The 23575-nt window shown below is 39.7% G+C and overlaps 2 protein-coding genes and 1 pseudogene across 3 annotated transcripts in view; all 3 read right to left on the bottom strand.

Annotated features, from left to right (window-relative positions):
- DYNC2LI1 (dynein cytoplasmic 2 light intermediate chain 1) overlaps window positions 1-12176 on the bottom strand; it is a 35076-nt gene extending 22900 nt beyond the window's left edge. For both annotated transcript variants that reach the window (XM_008058107.1, XM_008058106.1), the window contains exons 1-3: window positions 12102-12176; window positions 10070-10187; window positions 3278-3312 (exon numbers count right to left, since the gene is read on the bottom strand). In XM_008058107.1, the coding sequence (XP_008056298.1) occupies window positions 3278-3312; window positions 10070-10187; window positions 12102-12109 (161 nt within the window). In that variant the 5' untranslated portion in view covers window positions 12110-12176. The remainder of the gene's footprint in view (window positions 1-3277; window positions 3313-10069; window positions 10188-12101) is intronic.
- On the bottom strand, window positions 1187-10114 carry LOC110595645 (annotated as a pseudogene).
- Window positions 12177-20856: 8680 nt separating the features above from the next.
- The window catches only part of PLEKHH2 (pleckstrin homology, MyTH4 and FERM domain containing H2), a gene marked incomplete at its 5' end in the record, with an annotated part of 53347 nt that continues 50628 nt past the window's right edge, over window positions 20857-23575 (bottom strand). The window contains 2 exons of the mRNA XM_008058111.2: window positions 20857-21230; window positions 22754-22891. Of these exons, the coding sequence (XP_008056302.1) occupies window positions 21045-21230; window positions 22754-22891 (324 nt within the window). The remainder of the gene's footprint in view (window positions 21231-22753; window positions 22892-23575) is intronic.

Below are 23575 nucleotides of genomic sequence, written 5' to 3'. Positions count from 1 at the left end.
GACATCAGTGCAAGACTTTAATGCAGTTCTCTGTCTTAAGTCACAGCTCAAATATGGGCATCAGATAGCTAGTGAGAGTTGTAAACAACCATCAACAAGTCCCTAAAATCAACAAATAGTTAGAAAAATATTAAAATAATTTGGTGAATTATTTACATGGCAGTTTAGCAGTTTTATGGCATATGCAACTCCTTATTTTTCCCTCCCACTGGTCCCTGATAACCGCAATTCTACTTTTTGTTTCTATTAGTCTGATTATTCTAGATACCTCATATAACTGGAATCCTACAGTATTTGCTTTTTTGTGTGTCTGGCATATTTCACTTAGTGTAATACTCTCAAAACTCATCCATGTTGTAATGTGTGACAGAATTGCCTTTCTTTTTCAGGATGAATGATATTGGTATATATCTATTTTTAAGTTGAAAAACAAAAAGAAAAAATTTTTACATTTATGATTTTATGTTTTACATTTATTAAATATTTTGAATAGTACCCCTGCATATATCTTTCTGACACAAACCTAGAATGATGTTTGGTTATATTTCCAGAAAGACAGAAATTTTCTTTTATCAAGCAAAATGCTGCTTTTAAGACAAAATTTGTAAGATCTGATATTTACCCTACAATTTGAAAAACTGTCCTTTTTTTGAGTAGACTACAAAGGAATTGAAATAAATAATTTTCGCCAGGCTCGGTGGCTAAGCCTGAAATCCCGCATCTTTGGGAGGCTGAGGTGAGTGGATTATCTGAGCCCGCGGGTTCGAGACCCGCCTCGGCAACTTGCCGAGACCTCATCTCTACAATAAATAAAAAATCAGCCAGGCTTGGTAGCGCACGCCTGTAATTCCAGCTACTCGGAAGGCGGAGGCAGAAGGATCACCGGAGCACAGCAGGTCGAGGCTGTGGTGGCCGGAATCGGCCACTGCACTCCAGTCAGGGCGACAGAGTGAGACTCCAACTCAAAAAAAATAAATTAATTAAATAAATAAATAATTTTCAATTCAATGTGGTATTTCATCCTAAGTGGATGTTGTATTGGATGATTTGTTTATAACAGGGAACATCTAAGTTTGGCCTACGGAGAACCATGATTCCTGGAGATGGAAAGATGAAACAGGTGTCATCGTGGATAGGTGTTCTAAGAAACTATTTTGTTGGTGAAAGGAATTACACAAAACCAGGATTCTATTATTTGTGTTCTTTTAATCTTTATATTATATTTTATTTACTGACCTCCCTGAAACGTGCCAAAATTCATATGGTTAATAGACTTTACCATGCTAACATGTCACTCAACATGACACATTTCTACAAAAAATATTTTAACGTAGTGCCTTCCTTTCACTCTTTAGGAATCAACATATGAACATTACATATAGGTGGTAAAATTCAGGACACAAATGTAAGATAAATATCAAATAACACCATATTTCTGGTTTACTGGAAAACAACAGTTGTGATATCATGCCTAACACCCTGGTTAAGTAAAGAGAAAAAACGGGCAGGGATGTATGCAAAGATCTGACAGTTTTAATAGTCCTTAGCCCTTCTGAGAAACTACAGATGGGAAATATGCAGTAAATAGTTCTGTAATATGGTGGTTTCAGCTTATTATAGTGATCAGCTTTTATTCATGCACTCAAATAACTGCTGCTGTTTCTGTTTCATGAAAACCAGATTCAAAGTCATTGCTCAACAGGCTGATGATACCACAAATCCCTTACATTAAAAGATAGTTTAAATCTGAAAAGTTTATGGTAAAGCATACTTGTTATTCACAATTACTTTTTAGATATAACTCAGACTATACTACTTTACATAATCAGATGCAGAGTATGTATAACTATGCATAATATGGTACAAAATTAATTCCATTTACCATATTTTATATTTTTTTGGTCATCAACAGCACAAATTTTATGCTTCAGAAGAAATACTCACTCCAACAAAATGGTTACGTTTAATTTTCTTTTAAAGGGCAAATGAACTAAATTTAAGGAAGAACTGGCTTTTCGTTTATTTTCAAATTACTGATACAAAAATAGTTATATATTTTACCCAACATCAAATAATTTGCAAAAAGTTTCCAAGATAGGTACATTTCTTGTTCGATTTTCAAAAATAAATAAAAGCTTTCAGTTAGAAAGTCTTTACATTCCTAGCTCTACAAAGTAAACGGTAAAAAGAAAGTACAAAAAATTATCTCTAGGCTTTTGAATAGCCCACTAAGTTAGATAAAGCATTTTCTGTCCCAACACTCTCTAATTCAAAACATATTTATTTCCGAAGAACACAACAGAGTCTTCATTTCAAACTATTCACTCTGTTTCCACAGTGACATTGCTGGCTTCCTTGGCTACCATGTCACATTAGTTGACTGTGGAATTTCTCGATCTTCTTTATATCTTGAGCTCAGTCTGTTTTACACACCAAACAAACTGCATCATCTGTTACTTTAATCCACAAACTCCCATCAGAATGCCTATATCGGAGAACCATCCGTGCCTTCATAGGGTTGGTGAGATAGAGCTTCTTGGCCGTGCGGCTGAACTCTTCCCAGGTCTGGTACTGAGGCATTATGGCTCCAGGTGGAAAAGGAGAGAGAGAGGCAAGGCTGTAGTTGTTGCAGGGTTTCCACTATTTGTATTCTTCAATAGTATTTTTCAAATAAGTGATGTTTCTTTAATGCTATCTTAGAATGAAATTCCATCTCTTTTGATGATTTTGAAGAAGTTATAAGAAATATGCATTAGAATGAAAGGTGCGGAAAATTATCTTTGAAAATTGATTAAAGACTTTCCTGATCAACTTCCTGTAACATCTACCAATCATAATCCTAAATCTTTACCTGATGGCCTGCTTCCACAATACAGGAGGTTAGAAAGTATATAAAACAAATGGTAACATGTACAGTTTAAGGAACCAACATTGTACTTTAAAAATGTACTCCTGAGAAACTTAACTATTATAATGAATGTTTAAATAATCACTGAATTATGGAGAATAAAAATAATTTAAATACCAGCATAACATAGCTAAAAAGAAAGTAAATACTATTGTAGGCTGGTAATTCTGGTAACATTTCTCTCTCAAATAGAAAAGTCCTGTATTAATTCTGTGTAATTTTCTGGCTTGTTAATTTTAGATTCACTGAGAATTAAATATTTGTTCAGGTCTCAAAATCATTTTCCATCCATGTGTCTTTTAGAACCTAACTTGCCCTATACAACTAGGAATAGCATAAATGTAGTCCAAAGGTTAACATAACACTTACCTGTCAAGACACCTTAGAATAATAGTAGTCTTTCCCTGTTAATTTAAAAAGAAAGAATACTGTGTTAATGTCATGCATATGTAAAATTTTATTATTGTTCATAATTGTGGCCCAAAATAGCTTTTTAATCCCTTGAATGATAAATTACCTGGAAACGAACAACCAGAAACTTTCAGAATTGTTCTAAAGTTTGATAAGTGGAAAAAGTTAACTGTCAACTTTCCATCACAGTGTAACTACACTGCTATTATTATAATTATAAGTCCCACAGATGACAAATACTAGCAAATCATACCTCACTTAAGTGGTCAACTTGGCAGCTGTCTTAAATTTTTTCTCTTCTCATCAACACTAATTACTGGTTAAGCTGATGATTAGTGTCTTCTGAAATGTTTTAATTCCAATTGTTGAAGTGGAAATAAAGGAAAAGGATAACATACAAATAAAGGACATGTTGCAAATATGTTCCAAGTAAGCAATTCAAATACTGGATGAGAATACTTTGTTTTCATTCTAGATGATGTACTTACTCCATGTTTCTTTTTTTATTTTTGAGTTGGAGTCTCACTCTGTCGCCCAGACTGGAGTACAGTGGCGGCTCCCGGCCACCACAGCCTCGACCTGCTGGGCTCCGGCGATCCTTCCACCTCAGCCTTTGAAGCAGCTGGAATTACAGGTGTGTGCTACCACGCCCGGCTAATTTTTTTGATTTATTGTAGAGATGAGGTCTCGCTGCCCAGGCAGGTCTCGAACCTGTGGGCTCAGGCAATCCACTCACCTCAGCCTCCCAAAGGCGCGGGATTACAGGCTGAGCCACCGAGCCCGGCTTCTTCCATGTTTCTTTTTTAGGAGTCAGGAAATACAGGTTCTGGTCCCATCCCTGCCACTAACCATGAAACTTAATCTCACATCTTAGCCAAGGACTAGCTCAGTGTTTTGTTTTGTTTTGTTTTGTTTTAATAGTAAAATCTTTATTTTTTTGGTAAACAAAGGACCCCTTACAAGAAAACAGAAAAGAGGGACAACAGGGAGAATTCCACTGGAAGAAACCTTCGGGCTCTAAGGAAAATCATCTGGAAAACTCTGGATTGCCAAAAATACAGAACTTTCTACTATATGTGAGTTTGTTTTTTCTAACTTAAAAAATCCTATCGTTTTTACCAAAAAAGATGATAAATTAGTCCAGATGTAATATAATCAAATTGAAAGAATTTTCAATTTAAGCAATATAAAGAAAAAACTGAAATGATATAAAAATTGTATATTACTGAAGGGTGTTTATTGGCTGGTGTTATATTAAACCGAAAAACTGATACTCAGTTTGTTGTATCAGACTGAAAAAATAACCTAAATGTCCCTAAATAGTGAACTGATTAAATTAATTATGGTAGTCCATATAATGGAATCATATACAGCTATTAGTAATGTAATATATTCTATATTAATGTAGAAATATACTTACTGTTATGGTAAGACATTCATAATGTTAACAGATTAGCATGATTCTGTTTTCAATTAAAAATGTATTTTTATCCAGGTTCGGTGGCTCAGCCTGTAATCCCGTGCCTTTGGGAGGCTTAGGTGAGTGGATTGCCTGAGCCCGAGGGTTCAAGACCCACCTGGGCAGCGAGACCTCATCTCTACAATAAATCAAAAAATCAGCCGGGCATGGTAGCACACGCCTGGAATTCCGGCTCCTCGGAAGGCTGAGGCGGAAGGATCGCCGGAGCCCGGCAGGTCGAGGCTGCGGGGGCCGGGAGCGGCCACTGCACTCCAGTCTGGGTGACAGAGTGAGACTCCAACTCAAAAAAAAAAAAAAAATTGTATTTTCCTGCTTCCTTGGTACATACACATACAGACATACATAGAGGGAAACAAGCACACAAACAAATAAATACAGAGGGGCATCACTACGTTAACAGTAATGGTTTCTTGCTGATGGATTTGCAGGTTATTTTTAAAAGAAGATCAGGATTTTCTAATTTTCCTACACTGCACTTGTGTCAGATGTAGTATATTACAAAAGTTTTACATAAATGAGGAATACATTACCTAAAAAGTAAGGTACTCTATGTACAAGAAGGTATAGAATCAGAATTACTGCATTTTAGAATTGGAAAGAATTTTAGATAATATCCAGCAAATTTCTTCAAATTTTCATGGTACACTTGTATTGATTTATATCATTTTTATTATCATAATTTCATATAAGTGTACGGTACTATGTGGTAATAATTCCAAATGAATAGAAACTAATCTAGGAACTGAAATCAGTTTTAGATCATCATCAAACTGATAATCCAAATTTTAAAAATTCACTAGTAAACTGTGGCCCCCTGAGAATGCATCCACAGTCTTGTGGGTTTCCTAATTCTAGAAACACTGACCCAGGACACGTTCACGGAGAGACCATCAAAATGAATCCCACCTCCCTCCCATTACCTCAGTCATACTAAATGTCAGTCTTCTCTGACCCGCTCTCCCTGGAACTTGGAACTCCATAATCCTCCAAGAATCCCCTCCCATCCTCTCTCCCTCTAAAATCTTTCCACTCTACAACTGCAGTACCATGACTGGCAAATCCTCAAGATCTTACCTTTTCAGAACATTCCCTCCACCTGCTGGCCTTAACAGAAATTGTCTGTCCCTGAACCACTTCTGCAGCCCTGGCAAACAAGGCTATTGACTCCCACCACCCTATGTTTGTCGGGGTCCTCCTTGCACCCCAGGGCCACCTGCAACAACTACTCTATACTACTCTATCTCCCTCCTCCTGCAAGAACTTCAGCGGCTTGAACCAGTCTACCACCATAGTCAATACCATCTCTTCGGGCTCAGTTTCCCTTCCCCTCTTGGCCATGGTCATTTGTCTTGTTAATTTCACAACCACTAAGGCCTGGCAGACCACCGACATCCTGACCTCTCAGCACACTTGCCTCCTTACAGAGGCTTTGCTTCACTCCACTTCTGCCACGTTGTCACTTCCTAGGTTACTTGGTGAATCATTTTACCACTGGAAATGGCACCGCTTTCAAAATCACACGTGCAACAACACACTCTCTAGCCACTTCTTCAGGAATCCCCACAGAAACAGCTTGTTGGCCTTGGGGAGAGATCTCAGAAATATACTGAGCCTCCAACATTGTCCCTCAGCCTCCTTTCACCCTTGCTTCTCTTCTTTTCCATCTGAGAGTCCATAGTTTATCATTACAATCATCTCCTGCAAGTATCTCCCATTCCCTAGGATTCCTCACTTTGCATTGAACCATCCAGCAAAAGCCAACCCCAGGTAATTACCTTCCTCTTCATGCCATGCCCACGAGTGATAGTGGAGAAAAAATTATACATTCGGGGCAGAGGAGTGTCACATTAATCTCTCTCTCCCATTGGTAGCAATAGCTGTTTCATACATTTTTCTTGATCCCTTCCTTAAAATATTCACTGGACCCTCTTTACCTGAGTTACTCCTTTTTCCCCTGCTTCTTACCTTTGAAGCCTTAGTCATTTACCCTCTTTTTTTTTTGAGTTGGAGTCTTACTCTGTTGCCCAGGCTGGAGTGCAGTGGCATGATCACAGCTCACGACAGCCTCGACCGCCTGGGCTCAGGCAATCTTCCCGCCTCAGCCTCCCAAGTAGCTGGGACTACAGGCACATGCCACCACCCCTAGCTAATTTTTTGTAGAGACAAGGGTCTTGCTATGTTGTTCAGGCTGGTCTCGAACTTCTGGGCCTCAAGTGATCCTCAGTCTCAGCCTCCTAAAATGTTGGGATTACAAGCATGAACTACCATGCTTGCCCATTCATTCTTTTTTTTTTGTTTAAGTTGGAGTCTCACTCTGTTGCCCAGGTTGGAGTGCAGTGGCAAGCTCACAGCCACCCCAGCATCAACCTGCTACACTCTGGTGATCCTTCCGCCTCAGCCTTCCAAGTAGCCAGAACTACAGACACACGAGACCATGCCCGGATAATTTTTGATTTATTGTAAAAACAAGGTCTCACCATGTTGCCCAGGTTGGTCTCGAACCTGTGGGCTCAGGCAATCCTCTCGCTTCGGCCTCCCAAAGTGCTGGGATAAAAGGCTTGAGCCACTACGCCTGGCCTCATTTATTCCCTTTTAAGGAGACTTTTTCAGTCTCCCAACTTCTTGGGCTGTGTTCAGTGTCCTTCCTGTTTTCCACCATAGCATTTGTCTTATGGTATTGTCATAGTTGGTGTACAAGTCTTAGTACATGAGTTCTCTCACAGAATAGAATGTGTCTTTCATTCCTGTTTCCACAGTGTCTGGCAGGATGCCCAGCACATAAAAGATGTTCAATAAATGTCCACTGAATAATGAATAGATGGTTGGAAGGAGAGAGAGGAAGAAGCAAGGCAGTAGGTTTCTTTGGTGATTACTATTAGTTAACAACAGAAGCATTAATTGCTTCTCTTCATCTTTCAAAATAAATGAATGTTCTCCATAAAGCAGAATCAGATATGTTCTAAAGAACAATACCTTCAAAAGTTTTTAGGTATCTTAAGGGAGTTCCCAACTCCTCAAAAGCAAAATAAGTTTTAATTTATATCAGGGAAAGCAAAAAACAGCTTGTATATGTCACATATCGCTATCAAGAAGAAGGGGTGGTTTCACAAATAAAAAATAGAACAAAACAAGACAAAACGAACAGGCTGTCACAACAAAAAGAAGTCAAGAATCACTGTCACAGTTGAGGATGCCAGTAGGGGTATTTTGCACGTGAGCTGTATGCTGGAATCAGTAATGAGTACCATGAGTATAAGCCATTCTGAATATTAATTGTTACATGGAATGTTTTTTGTAATAGAAATGTATTTGTACCATAAGACTAGTACTGGTTATTCACTAATTTATTTAAATCCACGTATGTATCTATATGGCAGTAAGATAAAATGTAAGATACTGTTAAAGTACTATACCCAATAGGAAAATCACTCTCCTCATAATAGTAAACTCATGAAATGGCATGCTTATATACTATAGTGGGGTTAAAATTTAAAAATATAAATAATCCCTATGATAATTTTATTTTAAAGAATTGAGTTTGAGCTGGGCACAGTGGCTCACATCTGTAATCCCAGAACTTTGAGAGGAAAAGGTGAGAGGACTGCCTGAGCCCAAGGGTTCGAGATCAGCCTGGGCAACTTGGTGAGACCTCGTCTCTACAACAAATCAAAAAATTAGCCAGGCATGGTGGTGTGCACTTGTGGCTCCAGCTACTTGGAATGCTGAGGTGGAAGGATTGCCTAAGCCCACCAGGTTGAGGCTGCAGTGGCCATGAGCATGCCACTGCACTCCAACATGGGTGACAAAGTGAGACTCCTACTCAAAAAAAAAAAAAAAAAAAATTAAGCTTGGATTTTAAAATGTGGGCCAATATAAAACTTTGGAAAATGCAGAAATTAGAAACAAAATAATACAGCAATTAAAATTTTGCTATCCATATTTTAAATTTTATCTTTACATATTATATAGTTGAGATCCTATATTGTAATATAAAATTTGTATCCTGCTTTTTCAACTCACATTATATTATCTTCTTTATCACAAACAACTTTTTTATGGTTGTGTGTGGCTATTTTCCCCAATAAATGAAATTTTTTTTTTTTGAGTTGGAGTCTCACCCTTGTTGCCCAGGCTGGAGTGCAGTGGCATGCTCACGGCCACCACAGCCTCGACCTGCTGGGCTTAGGTGATCCTCCTGCCTCAGCCTTCCAAGTAGCTGGAACTACAGACGCACACCACCATGCCCAGCTAGTTTTTGTGACTTATTGTAGAGACGAGGTCTCACCAAGTTGCCCAGGCTGGTCTCGAACCCCTGAGCTCTCACCTAGGCCTCCCAAAGTGCTGGGATTACAGGCTAAACCATCGCACCCGGCCTAAATGAAATCTTAATGTTGTATATGATACATCGGTCCAATAGTAGATGTCCTGTTCTGCAGAGAGGATCTCCTGGGACATGGCCGGAGGCACAAGGGGGTGCTCAGGATGCCTGGGCACTGACACTGCTCAGAGAACATGCTGCCTTGCTGATGCAGAATGTCCATGTCCTATCAGTCAAACCTTTAGGTCAAAGCATGAAGGACAGAAACTGAATAGTAATATGAACCCCAAGCAGAAATGAGCAATGATGCTACGTGAATTTCAGCATCTTACATCTGGTAAGCCTTGACCTTTTTGAGATAGTGTCACCAGCAGTTCTGCCTCCCTGGCAGGAACTTTGTGGGCCAAGCAAAACCACATGAAGATATGACACATCTGTTCCTGTTCTGTGTGGCCACTTCCAAAACCCTTTTGTATGCTTGGCTAAATAAAACAGAAGCTTACCATGAGTGGGCAGGGGTCTCTTTTTACCCATCAGTGGCCCAGTGGAACTGTAGCCATATTTTCCCCACATTTTTCAAAACAACGAATAACCCGTTGACAAACATCATCAAAATTCGATTAATCCTTTAATGAGATTCCTAAAAGCAAAGTAACTGAATCCAAAAAAATATGAAATTGTTAAGATACTGACTTACTGATTTAAATGTTGACTTACATATTTAAACGGATCCTAGCTTTTATACTCAATTGAGGTAGACCTGAATATTTCCAATATGAAATTTAAAATATAGTTAAAATATGTTTTCAAAATGTTTCTTTATTATTATAATTTTTCCTTAATCAATAATAAGTACTTTCTAATTCACACTAAACCAGGTTGGTCATCTGGTTAAAGTATCTAAATGTTTATCAAAGTATTAAAACTTAAAAAAAGAAAGAGAAAGGATTACCCCATTTTTACTGCCAATGAAGAAAACAGATTTTTCTCCAATTTCAAGTCCATCACCTTCACTTTCATTACTCCCTCTTTTCTCCACTTCAGTTTTTGCAATTTCCCAGAGAGTTTCACTAAATGAGAGGCAGAAAAACAAAATTCAGAGAAACAAAAAGAATCCTTTTGAATATTTATTCAAGCTCAGAAAAATTTTATTTCACTGTTTTCTGGGGAACAATAACCTGGTAAAACATCTAAGGACTAGTCACTGTGGGGTTTTTTTGTTTGTTTGTTTGTTTTGCTTAGAACTAGGTCTTTGAAGAAAACTGAAACTGATAAGCAGAGCTTTTATCATCAGAATTTGATTTTGTGTTATTTTGGGGCTTCCAAGTAAGGTACCCAGTTGTATGTGTTAGCTTTTCAAACACATGAAAATACATTGATTTGAAATGTACAACTTGAAAATCACCAACACTTAAATTACCTAGGAAGACAGGAAATATGCAAAACTCGTGTACCAAATAAACTTTTCTCCCTAAAATGTTTCTCTTTGTTTTTTAAGTTATGTTTTTGGCTCAAAAATATTTTTAAAAATATAAAAGTATAAGGAAGTGGGGGAAAAAACCACCTGAAATTACAAACCTTTTGAAACTATTCTTTCATTCATCTCTTTGCACACACATATAATTTTATACAAATAAGATTACACTTAAAAAAAATTAAATCCCAAATGAATTTACTGAACTAAGTATTGAACTGAGAAAACACGGGCAAGACCTTATGGGTCCTATCCTGAATCTGCTACTTTCTATGTGTGTGAGCTTGGGCAAACTACCTAACCTCTCTAGGTCCTTCATTCCTTTATTAATTAAACACATCTTTAATTAATATATGCAAGCCTCTGTGCCATTCCCCGGGCTCAACTCTGTTTCTTCATCTCTAAAATGCTACTAAAAAAGAATATCAGCTTAATAGCTTGTTATAATTGTTAAAATGTGTATTTAGTTTAGGGCAGGGCCTATAAAATTACAACAATGATTGCGAGTTCGTAATTATTACTATTCAAGAACCAGGAATAAAGAAAAGGCCAAAACAGGAGTCTCTAAATATTTGCACAAAAATTCACTCATTTCTTTCACAGGTGAGCCTCCAGAACTCAGTTCAGGCCTGTTTGCATTCCATTTTACACAACATTCTTTCAGAACCTGATTATCTGCTTTCCAAGTACCCCAGCAGAGAGGCGAGAAGGAGGGGCTGTAATCAGGCATGCCACCTGTGGGAATCTGTAACCACAATCACAGCTTCACAACTGTAACCACCAATTACACCGTAACAGAAAGCGGACAATTTTTCACACTAAGGTTCATAAACTCAAAGGAGATCACACCGTGGATCCCTTAGGTGAGACAAAGGCGTATCCTGCTCTGTGCTGCACTCCCCGCCCCGTCCCCCGACGTGCTTAGAGATGGTTCAGGGAAGGCTTAGGAATATCTGGAGAGCAGGTAAGTAAACACGAGCATCACAGAACTGGAGAGCGGACATGTATTTCACAAGCCTCCCCCCGCTTCCCCCTTAACCGTGATGTTACACTTTCCACAGTGCCTTCCAAGTTTCCCCTCATTTACTGCTCTGAACCCCCGCGCCGGGAGGGGAGGCCGCTGGGGAGGCTTTGTGGTCTCGTCCACCGCCGGATCCCCGGCTCCTGGGACAGTCCCTGGCCCGCAAGAAACTTGTATTGAGTCAGTGAATGGGTGGAGTTGCTGATCTTTCCAAATCTCTTACTTTTCTACCCAGGGAACTCTGTCACCTGTTTGCAGCGGGATCCTCATGCTCAGGGGTAGTTCCTATGGGTCCCCCCACCCTCCAGACCTGGGTTACCAGCAGGCTGCACCCACGGCCTTCCACGAGCAGGTCCTGCGCAGCCTCCCTCTCCCCAGGATGCCCTCAGCGGCCTCTCTCTCTTCTGCCCTTCCAGCCTGCGGTGGAAAAAGAGGGGGTGGAGGGGAGAGGGGACCGCAGGCCGGGAGCAGGCAGGATTCAGGGGATACCTGGGCATCGTGGCTGGGCCGCCCCGTACGTCGCGGGCTCGGCGTAGGGCCCTGGAACCACCAGGCGGGAGGAGAGCTTGGTGATGGCGGGGGTGGGGTGGGGCGGGGGGGGGGGGGTGCGTGCAGACTCCGGGGTTGCCATGGGAGCGACGTCGAGGCCGCGGTTGCGTGCGGAAGAGGGCATCATGGGAAATGTAGTTCTCAGCCTTCCCTTTGTACTCTGTCAGCGTCCACCTCTAGGATGCCAAAGCGACGACAGACGAGGTGACAGACCTGGGACCTAAAAGCTATTGTTTCTGGACTGGAAGTGTTCTTTTATTTTTTTAAAAATAGATTGTTTACTGAGCGCCAACGATATGCCAGGAGTCTCTGCTGCCTCTCATCTTTTATGTTTCTCTCCCAAATAGCCAGGATTTAGGAATACAGGGTGAAATGATCTCTTGAGCTATTTTCTAGTAATTTACTAGAAACAAAGACCATGCGGACTTTAAAACTAAAAATAAGACCTGTGATTTTAGACATGTGAGTTAGAGTCTCTGTTACCCAGGCTGGAGTGCAGGGGCACCATCACAGCTCTCTGTAGTTTTGGCCTCCTGGGCTCAGGCCATCCTTCTGCCACATCACCCTGAGTAGCCAGGACCGCAGACACGTGCCATCACACCCGGTTAATTTTTTGACTTTTTTGTAGAAACAAAATCTTGCTATGTTGCCCAGGCTTGTCTCAAACTCCTGGACTCAAGCAATCCTCCTGGTTCGGCCTCCCAAAGTTTGGGGATTGCAGATATGAGCCACTGTGCCTGACCTGGTGTGTGATTTTAATGTTTTCAACCTTCTGAGTGTTTAGTTTTCTCAAGTTTAATGCGAAAGCACATTATGCATTAATTAATAAAGTAAGCTGGGCTCGGTGGCTCAGCCTGTAATCCCAGCACTTTGGGAAGCTGAGGTGAGTGGATTGCCTGAGCCCGCGGGTTCGAGACCCGCCTGGGCAACTTGGCGAGCCCTCATCTCAACAATAAATCAAAAAATTAGCCAGGCGTTGTAGCGTGTGCCTGTAGTTCCAGCTACTTGGAAGGCTGAAGCCCACCAGGTCGAGGTTGCAGTGGCCGAGAGCTGCCACTGCACTCCAGTCTGGGTGACAGAGTGAGACTCCAACTCAAAAAAAAAAAAAGAAAGAAAAAAAAATTAATAAGGTAATGAAGCAAGTGCCTTTCTTACGTACTTAATGTACTTTATGAACATAGATTATTTTTGTTTGAACTTTGTGGTCTCTTTATAGAGCTCCAGGAGTGAGCTCTATAAAGAGCTCTATATAAGCATTGAGTTATGATTATATGCAAGGCCTTGGTGCTACACAGAGTAAGGAATACAGGGATGGGGAGGATAAGATCATAACAACCCAAGGAAGTGAGAGCAAGTGGACTAATTATGCTCGAAGGGGTTGGTGAAACATTCATGACAGTGATAGTAGTACTTGATCTGTGATAAATACTGAGCAGATTCAGGCTCTCTAACCCAAGATGCCCTGAATATCTGAAGGAGATACTCTCCCTTCAACCCTCTGCTGTTTGGCTTCATTTCTATGGAGTGATGTTTAAGAGTAAGATGGGCCTGGGTTCAAGTCCTAGCTCAGCCACACTGGCTAAGTTGTCACATTGCAACAATGGAGAAATTGCTAAATTTCTCTGAGTCTTAGTTTCTCATCCTGTAAAGAAGGGAAATATTATGAGTTTTAAATGAGATAGACATAGGTAAAACAAAACCTGTGTGTGTGGGTGACATTATATAAGTGCTTAATGTTTGTTGTTACCATGTGATAAGCATTGATTGACAACTTTGAACAAAGAAACACAGGGAAATGAGGTTGATAGTTGATGAAAGAAAATAGTGTTCACTTCACATAAAGTCTTTAGGAAAAAAAAATTCTCCCAACATCCAGGTGCATTTTGGAGATGGGGAGAACACTGAAGTTGCACATAGGCAGGGATGGAATGGGAATGGAATTCATTGGAGAAATAATGATTTCAGGGAAAGTTTATACATCAATCATTGAATCAACATCTATAGGCTAGTGCAACCAGCCTGTAAAGCTCACACACTGATATGGGACAGATTGTAATGAATATAACAATTTGGGTTCTGGAACTTCAGAATCTTTTGCATGCTAGTTAGGAAGGCCTTTGGACATTGATAGCAATAATGACAGCTAACATTTTTGCCAAGTGCTTGCCATGTGCTAGGCACAACATCAGCATTTCAAAAGTGTCCTTGTTTGGATAAGTGGAATAGGCGGTTGAAGGGGGAAGTCTGGTAATGAGGAAAACGAAGGTTACCTGGCTGGGCTCCAATCAGTAGTCGTGATTCAGGGTTGATTCCTTTGATATGAATGAGCAGGTGAGTTCCCCTTTCTTCCTTTATCCCACCTGAGGCTTCATACGCGGGCAAAGAAAATGACCTTCCTAGGGAGATGAAATTGTTCTTAAGGTAAAAAAATATACAAAGATTTCAGCTTTCCTATTGGATCAGCACAAGAAGACTCAAGAATTTCAAAGCTGTTGAGGAGGAGGAGATAGTTTTATGCTGCTGGATGGGACAAGCAACAGTGCAGAAGGGTAAAGGCATGTGCAAGATGCATTTGGGAAACTGAATAATTGGAGTGGGATCACAATGCCTGGGAGGCAAAGGTGGAAGAACAAACTGAGCGTGTAGCTGGGCCACTGTGAAGATCTCGCATTCTGGATTTTACTGTGTTGGTTATGAAAAGCCAAATAAGGTTTAAAAATAGGAGTGTGCCATGGTTAGATGTGAATTTCAGTGCGATAATTTTTTGCAGCTGCAGAAAGGATTTTTTTTTTTGGAGTCTGGAAGACCATATGGAGACTATTAACAATAGCCAGGAAAGTGACAGAATTTCTACATTTTCCCCTTGTTTTCAAAGTTATATAAGCTTATTGAAGGAAAAAAATGGCAGGTAGACAAAATGAAAAGGATAAAATAAGCAGAAGTAATCCCAGAAGTAATAACTATTAAACACTTTTGATGTTCATTCCAGTCATTATTTTAGAGTTGAAATTAACCGTAGAGTGAACTAATGTCTTGATTTTTAACATGTTTCCTCAAAATAATTTTTTAAAATGCATCATAAACATAGCTTTAATAGTTGCAGAATATTTCACCACACGGATTTCTCATGATTTACTTAAAGCATTCTTCTAGTGTTGAGTAAGGTTGAGGAGGTTCAAAGTAAGCAGCAAACAAAAATTCGGTTAATTACAGTCCTCTGCGATTTCAAAAAAGAATTGGGAAGAGCAAGTCACTCCTCCTCTGAAAGAAATTAGCATATTTTCTGCTACACAAAGAAGCCATTTTGTAGTTAGAGAGCATTAAGCAGACACACACTGATAAGAAGAGAAAGTCCTGGCACGTCTCATGCTTCTGGTGGGACCCGAGGCTCGTCTGCATTCTCACCTTTTTTATGGCTTGGTTGTTCAGCTTGCCCTTCGATTAGATGAGACATTTTAGGCTCCTTGTGGTAAATTTTCTCATTTTGGTCTAAGCTAGTTTTGAACTTTGAAATTCACCACCAAAAGAGTTCTATCTAATATAGTCACTAGAAGCCGGGCTCGGTGGCTCAGCCTGTAATCCCGCGCTTTGGGAGGCTGAAGTGAGTGGATTGCTTGGGTCTGCGGGTTCGAGACCCACCTGGGCAACTTGGCAAGCCCTCATCTCTACAATAAGCCAAAAAATGAGCCGGGCATGGTAGCGCGCGCCTGTAGTTCCAGGTACTTGGAAGACTGAGCAGAAGGATCGCCGGAGCCCAGCAGGTCGAGGTTGGGGTGGCTGGGAGTGGCCACTGCACTCCAGTCTGGGCAACAGAGTGAGACTCCAACTCAAAAAAAACAAACAAACAAAAAAACAATATATATATATATATATAGTCACTAGATAGTAGAGAGTGAAGATTTGGGTAAAAGGAGAAAAGTTATTATTGCTCTCTTGGGTGACTGATGAATTGGTGATCCTATTAACCAATTGTTGGGGCAAAGAGTGGGAGAAGTAGGTGTAGGGGACATGGTGAATTTGAAACAGACAGCATCCAGCAGACAGTTGGACCATCTGGGGTCTGCTGGACTTGGCAGTTAGAAGGTCAATGGTAACCTCATGTAAAGATGTTTCAGTAGAACAGTGAGGACGTGGGGGGGGAGGAGTCTTATGATTTGTGCATATTACAAACACTGATCAGAATTCTCAACTTGTCTAAGGTTACACACTTTCTATAAGCTTTTCTCTCATCAAAGGCAATTCTCACTGGAATTTGATAGTATTTTTCAGAAATTCAAGAAGTTAATAACTTCTAAGCCATCTCCTCTGATGTAACCAATATTCAGTTCCCAGGGACTCCTGGAAATTCATTAGAGCTACATAGTGAGGGCCTTCTCTTGTCACTCCATTGCTAAAGAACAGTCATCTGATTTTAATAAAACCACAATACAACCTAGCAGCAGCTTCAGAAAGAGATGCCCCTCCCATCTACTACTGTTTACTAGAAGATTATGTCAGCAAAATGCTGGAAGGAAGAGTGCTCTGCATCGATTTGTGTGGTGAACAATTGTGTCTCATTTTGGAGTTATCTGCTGAAAGAGTAAACTAAGGTCAGTGCTGTGGGAATAATGCAAAGTTTTGCAGAGGAGAAGGAAGCTTATTATCCACTTTCCGTAGACAGAAAGGGGCCAATGCTCAGAGGTAAGCATGGCCTCGAAGGCTGGGGAGCTAGAGTTTTGTTTTTTTGTTTTTTGTTTATTTTTTTGAGTTGGAGTCTCACTCTTTGTCGCCCAGGCTGGAGTACAGAGACACGCTCACAGTCACCGTAGCCTCAACCTGCTGGGCTCAGGCGATCCTTCCTCCTCAGCCTTCCAAGTAGCTGGAACTACAGACACACCACCACGTCCGGCTAGTTTTTGTGATTTATTTTAGAGATGAGATCTCGCCAAGTTGCCTAGGCTAGTCTCAAATCTCCGGGCTCTAGCAATTCCCTTGCTTAGGCCTCCCAAAGTACTGGGATTACACACTGAGCCACTGCACCCAGCCAAGAGCCAGGTATTTTTAAGGCTCTTGAAAGGGAGTTTGGGCTAGGAGAATGTTCAGAGTTGCATTCTTTGATGTAGATAACAGAAGTCACATAAGTCTTGTATTCTGACATCACCAGGCACCAGTATCTCATAACTCCAGTTGGTGGGCTGGAGGAGGGTAAACTGAAGACCGAATACATCATTACCAGAAACACAGATATCTAGAAGGAAAAAAATATCAGGACAGGATAGGCTTAAGGGGTTTAGAATAATTACCATATCCTAACCCCGAGAGTGCCAGTTCTTCTTCTTTCTAACTGCTCAGCAAAGCGTGACAGGTTTAGGGCTGAAGCTAAAATGGTTGCACTGTTTCTGGAATTATTTTACCAAGTTTCTCTATCTCTTCTAAGTTTCTTGGGGTTCCTGCCTTTCATCTGCTAATAGATGTTTCCCTAGTAAAGTTTTTTGTTTCTTGCCTATTGCTGGACTATAAAATAGTTATAAAGCATACAGTGAAGATTTTTGGATTGATGTTGATTATCCATGTGCCTCCAGTCACTGCGACTATGTACAATTTAGGTTAAATTAAATTCAACGAGGAAAACCACAGTGTGGAACAAGTGCTCATCTCATCTCCTCACCCGGTCTCTGCCAGGCCCACCAGCTCTTCCTTCACTGTAGGGCTGACCTTTCCACTTCAATGCCCAAGAAGAGCCTGCGTATCGGTCCCACTGAAATATGAACAAATCTTACTTCTTCCTAAATATCTATGTGTGGATTTACCTTAATCTGGTGTCTAAAGGGGGAAAAAGTTCCTCTTGTTGCAATCCCGTTCTCCTTTAAAGGAAAAGAGAATGAAGGAAAATGTGAGAACAGGTGCGGTTTCTGTACCGACCAGGTAGGTAGTCGAGAGGCTGCCCGTCCACTTCTTCTTCCTCTCCCTCCCTCCCCGATCCCCACCCCACTGGAGCCTCTTCCCTACCGATGTCAGCCCAGGGCCCATCAGCATTGAGGGAGGTCAAATTCCATGGCAGCTGGAGGGTGGTGGATGGAGAAAATGTGTCCTTGGCATCCCAAGAACGCTCCAGGCTTTTTCTAGAGAGTTATCCATGGTGGTTAGTTCTTCAGGATTATGCTTTGGTACAATGGTGGGTTAAACATATTGTTCTAGAAAACTGACCACTAAGTTTTTATAATTATTATTATTGGCAGACAGAAGTAAGAACATGCACTTTATTCCCTATGAAAAAAATTTACAAACCATAAACTATTAAATACATTTTTGTAAAAAAGACGATGACCAGGCACAGCATTTTGGGAGGCTGAAGTTGGAGGATCACTTGGGGCCGGAGTTTGAGACCAGCTTGGGAAACATAATGAGACCTTTTATCTACAAAAAAATAACCAGCCATGTATGGAGGTGCATGCCTGTAGTTCCAGCTACTCAGGAGGATGAGGTGGAGGATCATTTGAGCCTAGGAGTTCGAGGCTGTAGTGATCTATGAACACGCCACTGCACTCCAGCCTGGACAACAGAGTAAATCCTGACTCAAAAAAAAATGTAAGTTGCAACTAACTTCTTATGTAAATTGAGAATTAAACTCATTTGCAAGCTATGGTAGTATTTGATTTTAAGGGTACACATACACACGCGCGCGCGAGCGCGCACACACACACTCCAGAACATTTAAAAATAAATATTTGGAACACGGTCCATTCAGTTCACCCATATGAAACAGACTCCTCTAAGGAGATTATTATGAAATCATGGGAGAACCAAAATTTCCATCTGCTTATCTATTTACATATTATGTGTCAATATGCATACATGTGTATTAAAATTATGATTTGCCAAAACAGCTTCCTTTTATGTGGATAAAACAAAGCAACACTGGAGACAAGGCATGAATGCAAGAGAAGGAGGTATTAACTACCATTTTCACTAGCACTACACCTCAGCTTTGACAATGAAAACATTAGGCATTTCTTGAAGATTATTCAAAAGATAATGCTCAAAATGGGTTTTGTAAATCATTTATTATGATTGAAAGGGAAGAAAATGATAGGAGACAAATATTACAATTAAACATGTAACATTATTCTCTTGTAACCAATCATAATAACATACTTTTTGAATGGCTATATAATTTCCCAGAAAATAAAATTTTCACATCATCAGTTACAGAAAATTGATTTCTTTCCATCAAAATATTTTATCTCTATCAAAAATAAATGCCAAATCTAAGGTACTACAGTTTAAGCTAAACCTTCCTTCCTTGTTTAAATTAGAAGATTGTGGGTAGGGACTTACCAGATTGCTTAAGAATAAAGCCCTCTCACATAAGTACCAACTTTCCCAAGCCTCTGGATCACTGACTAATTATTAATGGTTTTCTGGGAACTTAAAAACTCTCTGTATCCCACCCAAAGGGCTTCTGAAGGTCATCCCAAATTGGTAAACAGTTTATTCTCAAAAACTAATTTGCTTGCTCAGAGAGTAGTTGTGGCTCAAAAGAGGGGAAATAGTTCATGGAAATCTATTTAATGAGTTTTTTTTTAAATCTTCTTTGGGTTATTATCAATAAAGTACACTAGTACTTGAGCGATGTATTTCTTAGCTCTGTCCCTTCAAAGGATGCTAACATGGGATAGAACATGTGTAAAAGGCTTAACATGAGAACAGAACATTGCCACAGGGAGACAGCAGCAAAGAAGAAAAACAAATTAATTCAGCAGCTAACACTTTTCTCAAATTGGTTAAAAAAAATATGACGAACAAAGTGATAAATATGTCCAAAAAATAAATACAAATATTCTATACATAAATAAAATTAAGTAGACTCATGATTACTATTACAATTGAACATTTTATAATATAATTTTCATGTCTTATCACAGTTTCATTTTTATTGTGAACATGAATTACATTGTTGTAACACAAACTGGAATGCACTGACCACTTATATAACCTAGTAAATATATTTCAAGACTCTATCAACTAAAACATGACCTCCTTTGACAAAAGAATTACTTTCTCTTTTCTTTTAAAAATACTTTTGGAAACTTATTTTCAAACTAAATAGAAAGTACTGTATAAGGGGACAAAGCTTTAAGGATTGTCTTTGTTTTCAAAGATATTATTGTTGAACAAAGGTCAAGATGACCCAGCACCAAATGCAGTGAAATGTGGGCAATATTCCAGTGAACTTCAGCTATGTTGACAGCAAACTAATGGCAGGGATCACTGTCTCGTTTTAAATGTTACACTCCAGGGAGTTGAAAAGGTGACAAGGTATACTGTGTAATACCACATAGGCAGTTCAGGTTACCGAACCCCTGCTTTTTCACATAAGGATTCAAAGAGCCAGGAGATTTATTGCACTTGCTCTAGAAACATCCTCCACACATCACCCTGCAATTGTGTCTTACACTGTGTGACACACTCCATCCAAACACTGGATCCCTAATTAAAAAGCACATTTAATTACAGTACTTACTTTTTCCAAATACTCAACTGGTTTACCAAATAAGAGTCTGGAATCTCCCTCTCTAAAGACTGCCAGAAATTAAAGGAAAAAAAAAAAAGAAAAGCCGTATTGCACAATGTGTCTAATGACAAGGAAGAGGGAGATGGAAAAAATGATGAATTCTAACCCATTTACTCCAAGAGCAATGAGCCTGTTGGCAAATTTTGTGTTTGTTTTATTGTTAATATCCATGTGAATATTTAAGAATCAAATAAAAGAGAGTAAACCCATCGTTGTCAGATCTAGAACACCAGTGTGTGGATGCCAGGCTGCCAGGTACAGATGAACTTGGGAGTAGACACGGCCACTGTGCAGAGGACAAGTAAATGAATGTTCAGGCTCTTGTGCGTTCAGAGTAAGGTGGGGCCTTTGGTTGGTCTGCTGCTTGACAGTAGAGGCTGGCTCCCCATCGCCCTGGCTTGGGGTCCCCGGGTCCGGGCCGAGAGCAGCGCTGGAGCAGAGAGGTGGTGAAATGCTGCCTTTTGCTGGTGGAAGTTGTTTATGTAACTGGCGATCAAAAGAGTGATTTCAAGAATCTAAAAGAAGGAAAACAGAATTGTTATAATCCTAAAGAAGTTCTCAACACTTTCAAAATAGAGTAAAGGGCTGGCCATGGCTGATCCCCATTTATAAGTGCCCAAAATTCCCTTCTATCTAGATCAAACACTGACATACTTACATGTCTAGCACCATCAAGGCACTGACACAATTTTTCATTCAACCAGTAAAAAGAGTGAATCTTAAAAACAATCCAATTTAGTGGCAATATTAGAAATGTGACAATGGTCAGCAGCACAACTGTATCAATTATCTTTTTTTTTTTTTTAAGAGACACGGTCTCATTCTGTTGGTTTGGCTGGAGTGCAGTGGTTCAATCATAGCTCATTGCAGCCTTGAACTCCTGGGTTCAAGGGATCCTCCCCCATCAGCCTCCCAAAGCACTGGGATTACAGGCATGAGCTGCCACCATTAGCCTCTGTCACTTATTGAGAAACCACACTTGCGAATATATAAATGAACAAAGTTAATATCACATCAACTCTTTATTTAAACGAAAGTACTGATGGTGTTCTGATCTTCTGCACTTAATGGCTGTCTTCACTCAAGTAGAGACTTAATAAGATATCTTCCATTCTTTAAAAACAGCTTCAGATTCTGAAGACGTAGTCTCTTAATTGATAATTTTAAGAAGTTACAGTTTTAAGAAAAACAATTTAATCCTTCTTTTTACTAAAATTAGAATTACATGTTAGAATGTAGTCCATTTATTTATTGCCTTTACTTATAGATGTTAAAGTGTCTATAAGTCAAAGCAACTGTGGCTCATGCCTGTAATCCCAGCATTTTGGGAGGTAGAGGCCAGAGGATTGAGCCCAGGAGTTCGAGCCCAGCCTAGGAAACTTGGTGAGACCTTGTCCCTGCAATAAAGCAAAAAATTAGTTATGTGTGGTGGTGCACGCCTGTAGTTCTAGCTACTTGAAAGGCTGATACAGAAGGAGCGCCTGAGTCCAGCAAGTCAAGGCAATCATGCCACTGCACTCCAACCTGTGCGACAGAGTGAGACTCCAACACAGAAAAAGAAACAAAAAATGCTGTGAAATGTGGGCAATATCCCAGTGAACTTAGGCTATGTTGACAGAAAAATGGCAGGGATCACTGTCTTACTTTAAATGTTACACTCCTGCTCTTTCCTCTCATGAATCCATAAAGTGAAAACCCCAAGTGAATAAGATAACATATATAAAGTACCTAACAACAACTTACACCATGACCATTTATTTGAAACCTTCCGTATACCAGACACTGAGTTAAGTACTTTAAAAACTTCCTTCATTTAATTCTTAGCCCAAAGAAGTAGGCACTATCATACTATTTTTTTCAGACAAAAAAACCAAGGATTGGAAAGATAAGAGAAGTCAGAATTTGAGCCCATGGTTGTTTGATTTTAAGTAACATCTGTTTGTCCATCTGGAATGCAGTGTTTGCTAAATACATGTTTTACTTTGGGGAAAAAAAAAAAAGCTAGCACCAAAAAGTTAGCAAAAAGGCTTCCACTCACCTTGGGTTTTGCCATGGCAAAAAGTAACTTCTCTGTTGGTTTATCCTTAGAATGTTCATTGTTAATGACTACCATAAAATCATCTTGATAACCTCCAAAGGTCATTAGACTCTTGTACACGTAGCTGACTATTAGCCTCTTCAAAGAGAAGAAAAAGTAAATATGTTATATGCACTTTACTTTCAAAGAAAGATGAAAAATGATTAATAATATATTTCTATTAAAATGCTGATATTACTCAGTTATGATGTAATACAAAAAAAGTTCTAAGATAAAATATAGTGTGATCCAAGTTAGATAGTGGTGCCAATTTTATTTAGGCATCATGTAAGTTTACCATTAAAATACCTTTTGATTCTGAAATAAATGGCTCATGGCAGAACAATTAGAAAAATAAGAAAAAAATACAAAGCACTTAGATTCTAGTATCCAATGGACAACCATTGTTAATATTTTTTATATGTCCTTTCAGATACATACTAGGTTGAGTCATATGAAACTGATATGCTTTATGGTCAAAATATCAAATATCTGCAAATCTATATGGTACATCCTAATAGTTGACTTTGGAAATCTATAAACAAAAACAGTATCATGCATACTGGTTAGCATTTGGCTGCTTCTCCAACTTAACCACAATTGCGAATATCATTCCATGATGACACGAACTTCTGTAACATCATTTAAAATGATTTCATAGGCAATCCTTTATTTAATCAATCTGGTATTGCAGGATATTTAAATCATTTCTTTTTTTGAGTCAGTCTCACTCTGTCGCCCAGGCTGGAGTGCAGTGGCATGCTCACGGCCACCCCAGTGTCG

This window comes from Carlito syrichta, unplaced genomic scaffold (assembly GCF_000164805.1).
Source record: "Carlito syrichta isolate Samal-C Ts95f unplaced genomic scaffold, Tarsius_syrichta-2.0.1 Scaffold303213, whole genome shotgun sequence".
NCBI classification, from domain to species: Eukaryota; Metazoa; Chordata; class Mammalia; order Primates; family Tarsiidae; genus Carlito; species Carlito syrichta.
Note: the sequence above shows the minus strand (reverse complement) of the source record. Positions and strands in the feature narration are given on the sequence as shown.